General features: G+C 29.6%; 2 protein-coding genes across 6 annotated transcripts; one reads left to right on the top strand and one right to left on the bottom strand.

Moving 5' to 3' along the window:
• Positions 1-1325: 1325 nt before the first annotated feature.
• On the top strand, positions 1326-9024 carry LOC114170017 (uncharacterized). Of its 5 annotated transcripts, XR_014986660.1 has the most exons (4): positions 1326-1562; positions 1783-1946; positions 8541-8668; positions 8755-9024. XR_014986660.1 is itself a non-coding variant. In XM_028055483.2 (3 exons), the coding sequence occupies exons 1-3, from the start codon at positions 1446-1448 to the stop codon at positions 7052-7054; spliced, it is 561 nt and encodes a 186-aa protein (XP_027911284.2). In that variant the 5' UTR covers positions 1326-1445; the 3' UTR covers positions 7055-8506. The 5 variants fall into 5 exon arrangements, 1 of the variants encoding a protein (XP_027911284.2); XR_014986662.1 differs by lacking the exons at positions 8541-8668; positions 8755-9024 and adding an exon at positions 6783-6920; XR_014986661.1 differs by lacking the exons at positions 8541-8668; positions 8755-9024 and adding an exon at positions 3598-5674.
• A 3146-nt stretch (positions 9025-12170) lies between these two features.
• On the bottom strand, positions 12171-17655 carry LOC114170454 (fatty acyl-CoA reductase 1-like). The gene is made up of 11 exons (XM_028055931.2): positions 17524-17655; positions 17230-17321; positions 17050-17153; positions 15650-15852; positions 15261-15361; positions 14937-15138; positions 14698-14859; positions 13981-14062; positions 12942-13211; positions 12701-12828; positions 12171-12606 (listed from the first exon to the last, which is right to left on the bottom strand). The coding sequence occupies exons 2-11, from the start codon at positions 17306-17308 to the stop codon at positions 12456-12458; spliced, it is 1482 nt and encodes a 493-aa protein (XP_027911732.1). The 5' UTR covers positions 17309-17321; positions 17524-17655; the 3' UTR covers positions 12171-12455.

The following is a 17655-nucleotide window of genomic DNA, read 5'->3' as shown; positions in this document are numbered from 1 at the left end:
AATGATAAAAAATAATTTATTATTATAGTTATTATTATAAATAAAAAATTAAAAATACTACTTTATAAATTAAAAATTATTAGTATTCAAAATAATCATTATTATAAATAAAAAATTAATTAGTTTGTGAATTATAATTTAAATTAGTCACTAATTACCAAAGTTTTAAATACTAAAGAAATCAATTTCTAAATTGGTTGTTAGTTATTATGGTTTTCACTAACGAAATTATTAATTTTTATATTGGTCACTAGTATCTAAATTAGTCCATATGATAATCAATTATTTTTTTTCTCTAAAATTAATTAATATTTAAAATTTGTCTTATAGTAGGCAAGATAAATATATACACATTGACCTCATTCCATACCCATCCAATACTCGTTCCTCGTTCTCGTTTTAAATTACTAAATAATCCCTTTAGTTTATAGGATAATCTAAAAATTTATATGAAATTTATGTGTTCTTTAGCTTATAAACTTACTTTAAAGTTACACACGAGATTGTTACACTTTTCTATAACTATTGACATCTATCCGATTATGTAATCCTTTCTTATCCCTGTGTTGCATGGAATCCATTATCATTGGATAATACAATAATATAAAGAATTTCACTTCACATCCAAATTTATTCTTTACGTACATTACACCTATTTGCTGTAATTTTTTTTTTCTTAAAATAAATTATTTTATTAATATCTAAAAAAATAAAGAGAAGAGTAAAGACACCGTTATATATATATATATATATATATATATATATATATATATATATATATATATATATATATATATATATATATATATATATATATATATATATATATATATATATACTATATACTCATGTTTTATGAGAGGAAGATGAAACAAAAATTTTATATCTATTAAATATGAAAAAAAAGACGAAAGGTAAATTTTTACTTTAAAAATATGAATATAGTAAAACCCACACCTTCGTTATCATTCCTGTTGCTCTTCTATTTTTTTTTTTTTACATTAATTTGTTGGAAATATGCATCGAGTGATCGAAGACTTGAGTAAATAAATTTTAAAAGAATTAATGGTAGGGTAATCTCTAGAAAAAAAAAAGAGTTGAATTCATCTCTATTCTTTACGTTTCCAGAACATTTTCAAGAATAATCCGAAAATTATTTTTAAAATGGTCATAATTGATATTATTGTTATTCAGAGCACTCACTTGTAGAAAATCAAATTTTAGTATCTTGCATTACAATAAAATGACGACAATTGAAAAAAATAAAAAATATAATATTTAAAACCAACGGTAACTTTACCTATATTATTTAACATTCATTTCGTAATTTTATAAGCGTTTCGAATTTCAGGATTTCCAATAGTCACTCTTTCCTTTTTCTTCATTTCTTCATCGATCTTTATTCGCTCGTCGAAACAGAAACACTGATTCGTGATTCACTGTGTATGACGAGCGTTTCAGAGCTATTCCACACCAGAAGTCATCGATTGGGACGAAATGCTATCGATCTAGGGTTCGACACAAAACTCCAAGCCGCCGATTCTTTCCGCCGTCGCCACCACGTGCGTCGCCTCCGTCACCACCTGTTATATTCATTTTCTTTTTTGTTTTTTCCATATTCCACATATCCGTTACCGCAATTGAAAGTTGAAATTCCTGAAGATTTGTATGCATAGTATCGGTTGAATGTTGAATTGTTATTAGGAGCGGAAAGTTGATATGATATTAGTGTTGTGGCTGTGACGGTTAGATTTTTTATGAGGTGATTTTTGTGGTCATTAGGAGAATGCATCTAATAGAGTCGGTGGGAGGTATCGACGGTCTTTCGCAAATGATAGCGTTATTTCTGAAGAAAATTTAAGAGGCAGTCTTGGAGCGAGTACCGGTGAGAGGCTACCCGTGGGTTTTGTTCTTGCTTTAAAAGGGGAACCTCAGTCTAGAAACAGGTGTGCTTTTACTTCTGTGTATGTTAACATATTATCTACATTATGTTATTGCCCCCACATTATCATGTAACCTTGTTAGCATCCTTTTCGTCTATTTACTGATATGTATATTGGATGACATTGTATTAGTCTGTCTTCATTAATCGTGGTCATGATTTTACTTGTTAATTGAGTTCTATTATCCTCGTGATACTAAGATCAAGTTAAATTCTTTGTTGAGATGCTTATTCCTTTACCAAACATTGTCTGATTATTTAATATTGATAAGTGTTACTATGATGTTAATGTGACACTTCTTTCTTGATGTCGTTGCTTAAATGTCCAGTTAACAACCTTTGGGCATACATTCCTTTGATGAAAAACAATCTTTTGGCTGTTGAAATAACCATGACCAAGGGTGACACTCTTCACCAAATGAAATTTGCTTACAACCATTTGGTTGCAATATGATATTTTTATCCAAAGAGGGATTGAATGTTGGTTTTGGAGACCTTTATTGAATTTACGAAATTCAAATGTATTTTTTCTGTCTAATTTAATTTTGAGGTGGGTTATTACTTCAAATTTTGATATTCGATATTGGTCAAAAAATCAAATGGAATTGGGTTACGTGGGTATCCTAAGTTCAATTGACTTGATGTGGTTTTCAATTTTTATTTTTTGTAAATTTTGCATGGTGTATGTAAAAGTTGTCCCTTTGAATCATTTCATGAATTCTTTATTATTGATCACAAGTAACAATTGTGTCTCTAATTCTGAAAGTCGTTTAACTTGGTTTGATATTCTGTCTCCAATTTTTGAAAGCTCTATAATATTCCTTTTATTCAGAATGCAAATTTCATATGCTTTGCTCATAATTCAGTTTCGAGATGAATGGTTTATTCTATTTATGACAATTTCTTGAGGTTGAATGATATTGAGAGATTACAATTGGAATATTGGATGCGAAATTTGGGTGTGCAACCACATTGAGAGATTACAATTGGAATATTGGATGTGTAATTTGGGTGTGCAACCACATTGAGACAGAGGAAGCAAAATTCGAAATATGTAATCATAGTCAAGATAAGTATGAGTTTATCTGAGTTAAACTTTGAATCATTTTGCAAGGTGAAAATGCTCAATTATCACAAGAAACAATGATGGTTTGTGAGCTTAATTTCATGGGGAATTGTCAAATTAAAATTTGACTATGATTACATATTTCGAATTTTGCTCCCTCTGTCTCAATGTGGTTGCACACCCAAACTACACATCCAATATTCTAATTGTAATCTCTCAATACCATTCAAACTCAAGAAATTGTCATAAATAGAATAAACCATTCCTCTCGAAACTAAATTATGAGCAAAGCATATGAATCATTTTGCAAGATGAAAATGCTCAATTATCACAAGAAACAATGATGGTTTGTGAGTTTAATTTCATGGGAAATTGTCAAATTAAAATTTGGTTTTATATTGAATTTATGACCAACATAAATTGTTATTGATCTTTGTATGGAGTTGACATCTTACAGATATATTGTTTTATTCGCCCTTGTCAAATCTGAGTTCAAATTGTGGCTCCAATTTTGAAAACCCTATAAGTTAAGTTGGGCGCTTACCCTAAATGGAATTGTTGAATAACACTTTGTTTTCTTGGTTCACAGTGCAAATTTCATAAGGGTATATTTTGAGTTGTCCCACCAGGAATTATCGAATCGCAATTTGATTTTCTTGGTTCATTGTTGAAATTCCTTATGGGTATATTTTTAGTTGTCCCGTCGTAAAACAAATTATCAAAGTGCACTTTGACTGTCTTTGTTCACATGAGAAAATTTTGAGTTGCCTCCTTGTATTCGGATTGCTGATGAATTCTTTAGCTATCTTTTGATGCATTGTTGGCCCAAAGTGGAATGATTCTGAATTATAATCTTCATATTTATTGACTTTGTAAATACGAGTTACATTGGCATTCGAAATATAGTTGATAGAATTTGAATAATTTTGAAAATTTTGGATGACTATATCTAAGTTGACCCTTATAATCTGATAATATGACATTTCTATCCAATAAGGGATATACAACCCGTCCTGTATAGGACGGGCTAACGGGCTGGGCCGGGCTGGCCCGTCTAGTTTTTTTTATTTTTTTTAATTAGTTTTCAAATTTTTTAATTTGTTTATATTAAAGTCATATTTAATCAAATAAAATATTATTTTAACTTTTAATTGATTAGTTAATGTTTTTAATTAGATAAGTTAAAATAATTATTAAATTTACATATTAAATTATTTAATTATAATTAATAATTCAAATTTAATTTGTAGGTGTTAATGATTTAAATTACAATACTATTATATATTTATACATTTAAAATATGTAATCTAAAAATTTAATCTTTTTAATTATTTTTATTTTTATTTTTTTTTTAAAACGGGCCAACGGGCCAAGACGGGCTGGCTCGTACTTTGGCCCGTCAAGTTGACGGGCTGGACAGGACGGGCCAGAACGGGCTGACGGATTGAAATCTTCAACCTAGCCCGCTCCTTTTAGCACAGGCTGATGGGCTGGCCCGTTGGGCCCAACCCGTTTTGCCACCCCTACATGGATCGCACTATGGGTGATTGCTTGATGTAGACCATGATGATGACATCTCTTCTATGTTACTCTTGCCTATTTTTTTCTAGTATAGAAATTTAGATTTCAGTGAATGGACAGTTCATTTTAGAGCCTCTTTGTCACTTATAGTTTCTAAATCTCTTAATCTTGTGAATCTTATACTTTATGATCCGTCTTTCATTTTATTGGGAATTTAAGTTTGAGTCTAAGTTCCACAACAAGCAGAAATAAGAAAGTTGAATACCTTATAAGAAAAAAGACTCATAAGTTCATTTTCTTTTGGTTTTGAGTTAAAAGTAGTATCAATCTCTTATATGGATTAGACTTAGATCACATTTATATAATCTTTTCCTAATGAATTTTCTCTTGAAAAAAAAAGAAAACATCAATGGTATAAGAACCGGTCTAGGAAAATGGAATTATAAATTTTAGAGTTTTAAGTTGTTGCAATTAGAGTTTTAAGTTGTTGCAATTGCATGTAGGTTAGAACCTCAATATGGGATATGAAAGAGAAATTTAAGTTACCAATCCAAAAACAGGTATATAAATTAGAATCTTGTGGTGATAAATGTTATTAAATGAAGCAAATCACCATGAGCAATTCCGATTGGATAGCATACACTTTAATTCAGTGTTTACTCATGTATGCTTCTCTAGCATTTTGTAATTGCAAAAACAAAGTACAAAGCCAGAGGTAACGGAGAAAAGCATGAGCAGGAGTAGTTATATATGTTATATTTCCCATGACGCTTATGTCTCTTTTTTTCACATATGAAGAAAATTGTTTATAATTGTATCTAATTGATTTCATCCCCTTTATTGTCAAGCCTGTTAGAGCCTGTTAATGAATGAAATTTTGAATAACTAGAAATATAGTTATAGATGAATACATCTCAAACATTCACTTGTCACTCAAGTATAATTCAATTCATATAAAACAGAGTTTTGCTATTGAAAAGTTTGGTTTGCTTCTAAATTATCATTGTTGGCATTTTAAAACTTCTTTCTTATTAAAAAATACTTTTGCCATATCAGCTAGAAAAGGTGAAAATTATATTCATGATTTAATTACTTAATTATTTTTCTTTTCAAATGATATATCCTACTGTGTTGATATTTATATCTTTCAGAAATATGTTATAATAAGAGATACCAATTTGGACAATCCGTTATAGCAAGTGTTTTCATATCAGTGTTGTTAACCAATCTGGAAACGTTTCGACATTGGGGCTTTGTTCTTCCTGGTACTTCCACATTTCCAACTCCAAATTACTGCAGGCATGAACAATCAAACTTTCTAATTTAGGACAATTTTTCCATCCAGCAACAAAGACTTAAGACTCTGAGAGTTCGAAACGCCCAATGTTTTAAGAGAAGGGAATTCCTACTTGTATTTCTGTGATTAATAATATCTTAGTTTGATGTTGAGAGATCTTGAATAGCAAATTATGTTAGGGGAAAGATTTCTCCATTATACTTAGGGGAATGAAAAATCAGAAGAAACACAAAATTAGTTCCTCCACAAGTTAAAATTAGTTTATGCATTATCTAGTTTACAGAAGTTGTTTCCTATTTGCTTTTTCAAAATCTGACTTTTAATTCGTATATGATCTGATTTTAGCTCAATCATTGTTTTAAGGTTTTCGGGTGGTGGTGTTTTGGTTTCTTATATGAATTTGTTTATGACTTAATGTAAAAGGAACTCACCTTTGAAGTTTTTTCCATCGAAGAACCATAGAAAATCTACTTTTATCCTGGTTTTGATTAGCATATGAGCACGAACTATTAGTGAGATCATGACTGAACTTCACCATTCACATGATATATTTCTTTACACTAAGGTAAATCCCATTCTTCAACGATATATGTTACTTTTTTCCATTTTCAAAATTTGTTGCCATTATTAAAAATACAACTTTAATTTATAGGCAAGTTTTAGTCCAACATGGCTATAGTATGGTCAAGTGCAAACACTATCTGTATATGATTGATTAAATTTTATTTTCTTAAAAGAATAGACTTATTATTGTTTGGTGTAAGACAATGACACTGCAAAATATCTTTTCTCGACTCTAGTCAACAATGTAAGACGTGTAATCCCTCAAAAGTCAAAAACAGTTTCCATCGACTTAACCTCTTCAAAAATTTCAAACACTGATTGTCCAGAAAATCTCTTCCACCGTTGTGATTTCCTGATAACCATGGCTGAATTAATCGTCTTCAGCATCGCAGAATCACTCATAGCAAAGCTTGCTTCTTGGACATACGATGAAACTTCACACGTGCTGAGGTTATACCACCATCTGCAAGAGGTTTCACAAACTCTCTTATTAGTCAAGGCTGTGCTGTTAGATGCCGAGGAGAAGCAGCAGGAGAATTATGAGCTACGGGAATGGCTGAGGCAGATCAAACATGTCTTCTTTGATGCCGAAAATATGTTGGATGAATTTGAGTGCGAAACATTGCGAAAACAAATTGTCCAAGCTCATGGAAGCACCTGGTAGCACATTTCTTCTCAAGTTATAATCCTCTTGTTTTTCATTATAGAATGACTCAACAGATCAAAACAATCAAGAAGAGATTGGACAAGGTTGCAGCAGACAGACATAAGTTTGGTCTTGAAAGAATTGATGTTGATAGACGTTTTGTACATAGGAGGGACATGACATGACATACTCCTACGTTATCGATTCGGATATTAGACAACATGACATGATCCTTCATAGTTGAAACGTAAGAAGAAGGAAACAACAGGGTGCTGGCAAAAGGATGTGAGAGCAGAATGATGATCAGAGAGAACGAAAGCAATAATGAATCGTTACATAGCATGAAGTACTAGAGGAACAAAGTTCCTTATATACAGAAAAGGAAAAAGAGTAACAGCGGGAAAAACAAAAAAACTGATTATTAGAATCTAAAACAAACAAAACAGAATTTTAAAATAGATTCTAAGACCCCCTACAAGTTGGTAATATATATTGAGATTGCCAAGCTTGGAGTTGAGCTACGTGAAGATTCCAGGAGGAGAGCCTTCGTCATAATGTCGACAAGCTGATGGTTGGTCCTGACAAGGAGGAGTTTGACCAAGCCTTGCTGAATCTTTTCTCTTACAGTGTGACAATTGATTTCTATGTGCTTAGTACGCTCATGGTAAACAGGGTTTTTGGCAATTTTGATGGCAGAAGTGTTGTCACAGTAAATAGTTGTAGGTTGTGGCATTGTGATATTTAGATCGTGCAGCATATGAGTAAGCCACTGAACTTCACACACAGTTTGTGCTAAAGCCTGATACTTTGCTTTAGAGGAGCTCCTAGATATAGTGGCCTGTTTCTTTGATTTCCATGCTATGAGGGTGTTCTCAAGATAGACCAAAAATCATGTTACCGATCATCATGTGTCAGTGCATCCAGCCCAGGCTGAATCACTACAGGATTTGAGATGAATATCACTCTTTGTATCAAGAAAAATCCCTTGTTTGATGGACCCCTTTAGATAACGAAGGATTCTGAACACAACTTGATGATGGTTCGTAGTTGGTGCAGAGACATATTGACTAAGATGATTGACAACATAAGTGATGTCGAGCCTTGTGTTGGTCAAGTAGATGAGTTTTCCAATGAGTCTACGATAAGCTGTGGGATTAGGAAGGACTTCACCATCTGTATGATACTTGATAGAAAAATTCATAGGAGTGCTCAGGGAGAGAAATTTAACGTGCCAGTTTCAAACAAGTCAATAGTGTATTTTCTTTGAGAGAGAATTATTCCTTTATTGCCTCGGGCAATTTCAAAGCCAAGAAAGTAGTTCAGATTTCCCAAATTCTTTATTTTAAATCATTGATCAAGCAAAACAGTTATCTTGATTTTTATGAATGAACTAGGAAGGATCAGTAGATGATTGTTTAAAGTTGTGACTAAGAAGAAAAGATGATAGTTGTTTTTTCAGATTGAGTCAATTTTTTGTTTCTTATTTTGGTGCTCTACTTTGAAGGGACTAAAGGTGATGAACAAAGTGTGCTGCTACGGTCACGAGGCCTATTACAATGAAAGTAAACGGAAAGTGAAAAAGATGATGGGAATAATGAGATTTTATGAACCTTTTCTCCTCTTTGAGGGAATGTAAGTAGAAAATACTCTAAAATTGATGTGCCAACATCGGTTTTATGAATATATGATATTGTTTTTGTGGATCTTCAATGACACAGCTTCGATGACAAGAACGCAGAAAATTTAAGGATGACAAAAATGAAGGCAAAAGATGACGATGATGTTGGAAGATTTAACTTCGATCCCACAACCATTGATTGGACTCACTACGTGTTAAACATTCACATTCCTGGACTTGTGAAGTATGCTGTCAAGTAATTATTGACCTGTAATAAATCTGTAATAGAATAAAGTTTGATGGAACTTGGAAAATAAAAATAAATAAAATTCAGAAAAAATAATTGAGCTATAATAAATTTGTAGTAGCTACCCTAATAAATGTTTGTGCTAGATGTACTCGAATCCTCTATCATTAATATTTTCCTCTTCATCAAGTTCTTGATTTGTTTTCCCAACGATTAATTATTCCTCTCATCTTTATCTATAATAATCTATAACAATATATAAAAGGATCCTTTTTTTATCCACTTTTCAAAACACTGATTATACTCTTTAAATATAATAATTTATTAAATTTTTAAAAATTGACCGTTACTTTTACAAACTTTTTATAAAATCATATGTTTCTGCTTCTTTTTTTTCTTCTTCATTTATCTATGGTTATTCTTTTATTTGTTCTGATATATTTCACTTTATTTTTAATAAATATAATTTTAATATATATATTAACTTAATAACATTATAATATTATCACCTACTAATATAATATCATGCATATTTAAAAAATCATACACACAGGCGCTATCGCGTCTGTGTTACGCTAGTAATATATAAAGAAAATTCTCTCTTTTGTATCCACAATTTATAATACTTATTCTACCTTTTATAATATAATTATTTACTAATTTTTTTAAAATTAATGGTTATTTTGAGAATAAAAAAATAGAGAAATGAAGAACCATTTAAAAAATGTCAAAATTTAGTAATGAATAAATTATTTTCCCTATTTTAATTTTCTAAGCCTCAATTACCCCCAGACGTCAAATCCGCCTTCCATAAATGGCATTTCTAATAATTTTTAATTTAGTGTTTGTTAATTTCTAACGTAAAACCCACTTTTTTTTCTCGTCTTTATCAATTATTTGATGTTTGAACATGAATAACGTCTCATCAATTATCTTTCAGTACAAAAGTTGTTTTAATATGACACTTTTTAAAGTAATCACTTCTTAAATTATAATACGATAGTTATTAAACCATCATATGTTCTTTAGTCATCTTTTAAATACACACTTAAAAAAAATAAAATTGATATCACAAATGTCATAATCGGTTGAAAACTGATGAAATTCATCGGTAACTTGTAATTTTTGAAGGATTATCGACGACATTTGATTCATTGATAATTTATTCGTTTGTAGAATTTTTTTAACAAATGTATAAAGTCTTTTGATAATTATCGATGATATATAAGACGTCAACAATTTGATATTATTGATGGATATTTTTATCGGTATTATACACATTGATTTGTAACATTACATACACAAAAATATGTTAATAAATTGTACACTTTAACATGCGTCTCTAAAGATAGAAAATTCATTGTTAATCGGAAAATATGCAAAAGTGCATGTGTTATATTCTCTGCACCTAAATAAACCTGCCAATATTTGTATACAAATAGAAGACAACCCCAAGACAAACTTGTAAATATTTCTAACCATACAGATTGTGATGGAACTTGAGCTAAAATTTTGAAGATGCCAAAATTTTGGTTGAATTAATCTTTTGGTCTATTTTTTCATCCAAAAATATTATATTAATCCTCTAGTTTTTTAACCTCAAATTGGTCTTAGGTTTTTAAAAATTGATGCAATTTGATCATTTTGGTTAAATTTTTTGAAGGAAGAAAGGAGTTTTTATCAAAATTGATAATGAGATTATGTCAGTTACATCAACAAAGAAAATCATCATTATTTACAATTTCAATTTTTATGAAATTTTGTTGATCCAATTCAAGAAATTTAACAAAAATAAGACCAAATTGCATTATTTTTTAAAAAATTAGGACCACTGAAACTAAAAATAACTAAAAGATCAACTTGATATTTTTGAACTGAAATAAAAATCAAAAGAGTATCTCAAATCTTTTATATAAACTAGTAAAAATATTGTATTTATTTTTTTATGATAATAAAAAATAATAAAATTATTATTATTATTATAAATTAAATATAAATAATTTTTATTTTACTATAATTAATTTTCATTTATATTGATTAAGTTTAAAAAAATAATTAAATAAAAAGATAGTTAAATTAAACAAATAATCATTTAAAAAATATTAAGAAAATAATTATTTTTATTTAAAAAAGGCCAAATTAAAAAATAAATGTAGATAATAAAAAAATATATCTTATACATTAATATATAATTCTTTTAAAATATAAAATATATAAAATCTATTAAAAATATTAATTTTAAAAAAAATATATTTAAAAATATATAATAAATTATATACGTATAAAAATTTTTGAGGGGGCCATGACCCCTATGTCATAACGTGGTTCCGTCACTGCATACAGAAGCATGCAATACTTGTCGTACATTAATTTACAGCATCGTTTTTTGAATTGGACTTTTCTCATGGTTGTTCTTTGTTCAAAATGGGTTTTTTTTTTTTTTTTGTATTTGAGGATCAATTTTAACTTTAATTTATAGAAAATGGTCCGTCTAATTTTTTTTCGAAACAGGGTCAAGTTGTCAGGATGGAAGACGACATTAAAGGTGAAATCGTCCTCCATCCAGCCGATTTCATTTTTTTTTTTAAAAACAAAGTCGTTAGAGGCAAGATCGATTTTTGTTCATGTGAACAGTGAAGTCGTCTTCATAGATGATGACTTCACTTCTAGGTTTTTTTTAACAGTAAGTGGTAAAAAAATTGGAATAAAAATAAACATTAATATAGTTTAACATTATTATGTCATTTTTATTATCTAAAATTTTTTATTAAATTAATTTATTGTACCAATAAAAAATAATTACCAAAAAAATAAATATAATTTTTACTGTTAACAAAATTTAAAAAAAAATAAATAAGAACCGGCTGGGGGAGGATGGATCCTATTTTACAAATTCATGGTCAAAACTGTTAGGTTTTTAAGAGGGGGTATCATTGGGGAGAACAAACACCAATGAGACTTGAGCCCAACCACATAAGGAATTGACACCACTCTCAACCCAAAATCTTAAAGTAATGTGGGACTTAATTCTTATATAGTGTTCTACTTTCTCATTTCTAGCTAATATGGAACTTAGATTCACACTTAGATTCCTAACAAAAACAACTCAAAAATACAAAAAAGCCTTCAAAGTACGTACACACTTTAAGTCGAAAAATTTAGTGTCCATGGTTTTGGATTCCATTCATATTTATAACAAAATTGCCTATTACTTAAACAACAATTATCATTCTTTACTACAATAAGATAAAAAGCAATGAAAAACTAACTTATTTCTAATAAATATACCGTCTGGAAACATATACATCACAAGTACAAGTACAGGATTAAACATCAATTGATCTTGGTCTTAAGTCTTACAAACATTAAATTTTACCATAATAGATTTCAGATAATTCTTATACCATCTTAAAAAAAAAAAAGACAACTTATAAAATAAAATTTGTTCCTACTTATGTACTATAAAATCATCTTATCTCTTTTATCATGTTCCACACTTATTTTGCAAACCAAAAACTCTACAACCATTTGAAAGCAGAAACTTGAAAGATCAATCATTTCAATGCATACTTTACAAGACCAGGAATGTGTGTGTTCATCATGTAGTCTTTCCAATCGATGCTATCAGGGTCGAAGTCCAATCCATCAACCTCCATGTTATTACCTGTTGCTCTTCGTAAATTTTGTGTGTTTGAATCATCGAAGCTGAAACCGAAAATTCGTATGAGAATTATAGTTACGAATCAAAGTAGTTCATGTATGATTTGTAGTAACCACAGACGAAGGAAAATACACATACACGCCCTTGAAAAACAGGTATGGTTTGTAAAGTTCAACCAGTCGTGTCACCCTTTTGATTTTTTTGAAGCTATCATCGTAAACATCTCGAGAGCATTGACAAAACGCTTTGTTCACCAAATTTAAGACCTAAATATATGAAACCATACACAATGATTAATTAGAATGAAACCATAAAAAACATTAATTATAGCAAAATATATGATTATAGTTTTTGCTTCATTATTTGGTATTCGACAAACCTTTAGTGGCAAAACATATCGGAGTGTCATGTGAATGTCGAAAGCAGTCCTACTTGATATCAAATTTGGCTTGGGCACTGTTATTGGGTTTCCAATTTTGTTTTGGTTGGGGAATTTAGTGAAATAAATATAGCATAAATCACGAACATCGGCAATTCTGAATGGATTGCTTAACGATGAAGAAACGTGGTAGATGAAATTCTTTGGAGCTTCATTTGAACAACCAACAATTGCTGTCATCATACAATTCACAACCAGGTCCGCAGGTATCTGCATAATGTAATCATAGTATAAACATATGTAATAAGTTTATAAAGTTATGAAATTTTGAAAAAATCGTTATATTTGTTTTTATTAATTTTATGCCGGAACCATGTCAAAATTATTTCTGAAAAAAAAAATCTTCTGAATTTAACATTTCATCTATACATATTGTACGAATGTTGTATGTGTTTAATATGCACGTACTACTAAAAAAATTTATATTTTTTGTCAAATTTTTTTAATTTTCTTTAAAAATTTTAAATTTTGTTATGAAAAAAAATTTAAGAATTACTGTCAATTTTTTTTGTATAAAACACTTTTCATAACAAATTTTATAAAATATACTTATAAATTTTATAATATTGTAAGAAATAATTATTCACGAAAAAATTACACATCAATCAAAATTCCTAGTAAAAATAATAGAAAAAAGTATTTTTTTATAAATTATTTTAACAAATTTAAAAAAAAAAATTATGTAATATAAGAATTTTTAATAATAATGTCATGCTATTTGCAAGAAAAAATCCCTTGTATCGACTTATTTTATTCTTTAGACAGATGTTTTGCAAAATAAAACAATGTCTTGCCTCTTAGATGTGGAATGATAAGTAGTCTAAACTTTTGAAGTTTTATTCTTCAAATAATTATGTTTCTTTGTATCCATATTATATATATATATATATATATATATATATATATATATATATATATATATATATATATATATATATATATATAGCAAGCAAACTAAATTTAATATAATTTAACTTACGGTATCCAAAATTGTCTTGGGATGACCAAGAAAGGTTGTTAATTTTCCTTGACCATAGCTACATATTATGCTGTCCAGAGTTCTGTAAATACAAAGTATATCAAGATTATATATACAGGTCTAAGAAATAATTAAGAATTATTATTTTCTAGATGTTAAGTATAAATTCTTAATTAAAAAATCAATTTTAAAAACAAAAAATAATTAGTAATTAATAAAGTCACCAATTTACTAAATTTTAAATTATTGGTTACTAAAATAGTCACTATTATAAATAAAAAATTATAATTGGTTACTAATTATTAATTAAAGACTAATTTAAAAACTAATTCATTTTGGTAGTCAAAATTTAAGTAGTTAATTTTTAGTAGCAAATTTTCTTTGTAGCAAAAAATATAATAACTAATTTTAAAGACCAATTTAGTGATCAATTGTAATTTTTTATTCATAATTGTGACTATTTTAATAACCAATAATTTTTTATTTTATAAATTAATATCTAAATTGATGTTGTAGTTACTAATAATTATTGGTCACTAAAATTAGTCATTATTTAAAATTTTGTTTCTTAGTTATTTTAAGTGAAGATATAAGGAAAATTCAACTTTAGTAAATCATGAACAAGTTTATATAAGATATCAGAATATCAGTTCTAACTTTCAACTCATTCTGAATTCATTGGAATAAAATACACATTGGAAATATATAGATATATACCTTAAGCCTTCAATCCAACCAGGAAATGGATCCTTAAGGGTACTGGTAACCATGGTGGGACGAATAATGATTAGTGGAAGATTATCTTTGTGATGAACCACTTGCATCTCTCCCATGGCTTTTGTGAATGTGTATGTGTTTGGCCAACCATAAAACTTTGCTCTGATGCATCACAAAATCAATTTCATTTATTGATCAATGAATATATATATATACAACAGAATAAGAATTTTACGTACCTTTCAATTCCGTAATCTTTCATTACATATTTGATTGTGTTTTCATTAGCATTCTCTGATCGGAGTTCATCTATTTTCTTCTTCAGCAGATTCATTTCTGCAGTGATGTCTAATTTCGAGGTCTCTTTCAGGGTTTCACCCATCTCAAAGGGTTTCTCTTGCACAATTATTTTCTTATCCTTAATCTCTCCACATACATATGCTGATATTCGTTCATATATACCAAAAGAAGTATTACAAATGGAAATTAATTAGCGTAAGTGAATAATGTTTTGGTAAATATACTAATTGCATTATGGTAAAGTTATAGTTAACTGCAATTACCGGTTGATGTATGCACAAAAAGTTTTATCTGACGACAATTCTTTGCGAAGTTTAAGACATGTAAGGCACCCATTGTATTTACACCCATTGAGATGTCAAATCTGTGGACAAATAACAATGAATCCAAATGTCAAATTTATTGGAGAAGCAAAAATAAGTATCGATCATGGTAGGTTTATAGAAGAGGTTTTAGCAGAAAGATACAACACTAATGAGACTTGAGTCCAACTACATAAGACATTGATACTATTCTCAACCAAAAACCTTAAGGTAATGGATTTATGGGTCTTTATCCTTATATAATGTTCTACTTTCTCATATTTAGTCAACGTGAAACTTAGACTCACTTGAATTCCTAACATATTATTCGTACTAAGATATTAATGTACCTCTCGTCAAATTTGGTAGATGCTGCAAAATTCACGACAACGTTGATCTCTTCCAACATCTTACTCTTAAGCTTTTCATCTTTCAGACCAAAATTAAGAAGAGAAACATCTCCTGGTATGACCACAATCTTGCTCGAAATGAAAGAATCAAAATCTTGACCACATTGGTCCCGTAACACTCTAAATAAATCTGTGACAATGACCTGTAATATGACCATTAAAGGAATGCCACAATTCAGTATATACAACTGAAAATGAATCGGTGTTCACATTTAGTTAGAAAATTGATTTTTCATTATTATTCTGACAAGTACGGACAACTAGAGGGCCCCAAATTCAATTTCCAGAAAGTTTGTGTTTTGTTTAAATAAATTATTATTTTAATTAAATTTTTTTAATTTAATCTCATCTTCCACTTGATCGCTCTCACCCTCTCTTTCATGAACCTTTACCACTGCACCCTTTACTATTGCCGCCACCACCACCACAACCATCACAACCCAAAAGCCATCGCCACTATCAAACTAAACCCACAACTACCACCACCACATCATAGAACAACAATCACCCTACAACCACCAACACGACCACCCCCTACAACCATCATCACCTCACTAAAATCACCACCACCACTACCACCCCTACAATTACACTAAAATCACATTCACCGCCATTACATTAAACCCACCAACAACAACACTCACGGTAGTAGAGGTTTTAGTGTGATGGTGGTAAATATGATTTTAGGGTGGTAGTGGTGGTAGTGATTTTAATGTGGTGGTGGTGGTTGTAGGGGGGTGGTTGTGGTGGTGGTGGTAGTGATTTTGGTTGTGGTGGTGGTGATTGTAGGACGATAGTGGTGGTTTTGGTTTGATGGCAGCGACACTGGTGGTGGTGGCAGTAATAGTGGTAATGGTGGTTGCAGTGGTGAAGAGTCGTGAAATAGAGAGTGAGGGCGGTGAAGAAGTCCATGGTGAAGGTTATGATGAAGTGGAGGTTGAGGGTAATAAAGTGGAGAGTGATACTAAATTGAACAAATTTAACTAAAATTATGGACTTATTTGAAAAAAAAAACACAAATAATCATAATTACAACAATCTACGTAATGTGAACAGTGTTAACATGTACATTCTGTTGTTATCAATTTAAACGGTATCAACGAAAAAGGACAAAATTGAACAACATTTAGCAAAACATTGACCAAATTGAACGAAAAAAAAAAGACCAAAAATTGAACAAACTACACATACCAAAATAATATTTAAACCAAAAGAAAATATCCACAAATATTCAGCTTAAAATTGTGTTAGAAAATAATATCAATTTGTTATTATATGGATAATTCATATTTTACAAGTGCTTAATCTCTTCTGTCTATTCTAGAAAATAATTCCTTTACCTCATTTTGAAAGCGTTTTGAAGCCAAATCAATGTTTTCTGCTCGTACGACAAGATACAGTCTTTTAACTTCTGGTTGTGTTCTTAGAATCTTTTCCAAGAAAACTGCGCATAAAATAGAGAAATTCAATGGCAGAAGAAAAACTTGATCAAATTATTTTTATATACAGATGCATTGTACCTTTTGCTAAGAAGCCCGTTGTGCCAGTCATTAAAATGGTCTTTCCCTTGAAGAACTCAGGCTTTCTTTCCGACTCCATTTCAAGAAAAGTGCTATTATTTTGAGTCAAAAACGAAGTAGAAGAACAATACTTTATTAAAGAGAAGAAGGAATATAATCAATAAATAGAAATCATAGAAGAATAAGACATTGTCATCGAATGAGATCCATAATATAGAATAAAATAAAAGGTTTATGATTGTTAAAACTTATTTCTTTACTTTCAACATTGTAAATAGAAAAAAACATCAAAACCTTTTAAAGCCTTTTTCCCTTTGACTTGGCAACGATTTGGAGAAGATGAGCTGAAGTGGTAGTTGAAATCAGAGAAAGAGTTATATGGTGAAGATGATTATTTAGGAATGCTTTTTCCCTCTATGTATATAT

Source organism: Vigna unguiculata, chromosome 11 (assembly GCF_037176805.1).
Source record: "Vigna unguiculata cultivar grain cowpea cultivar isolate G323 ecotype 2 chromosome 11, ASM3717680v1, whole genome shotgun sequence".
In the NCBI taxonomy this organism is placed as follows: Eukaryota; Viridiplantae; Streptophyta; class Magnoliopsida; order Fabales; family Fabaceae; genus Vigna; species Vigna unguiculata.
Note: the sequence above shows the minus strand (reverse complement) of the source record. Positions and strands in the feature narration are given on the sequence as shown.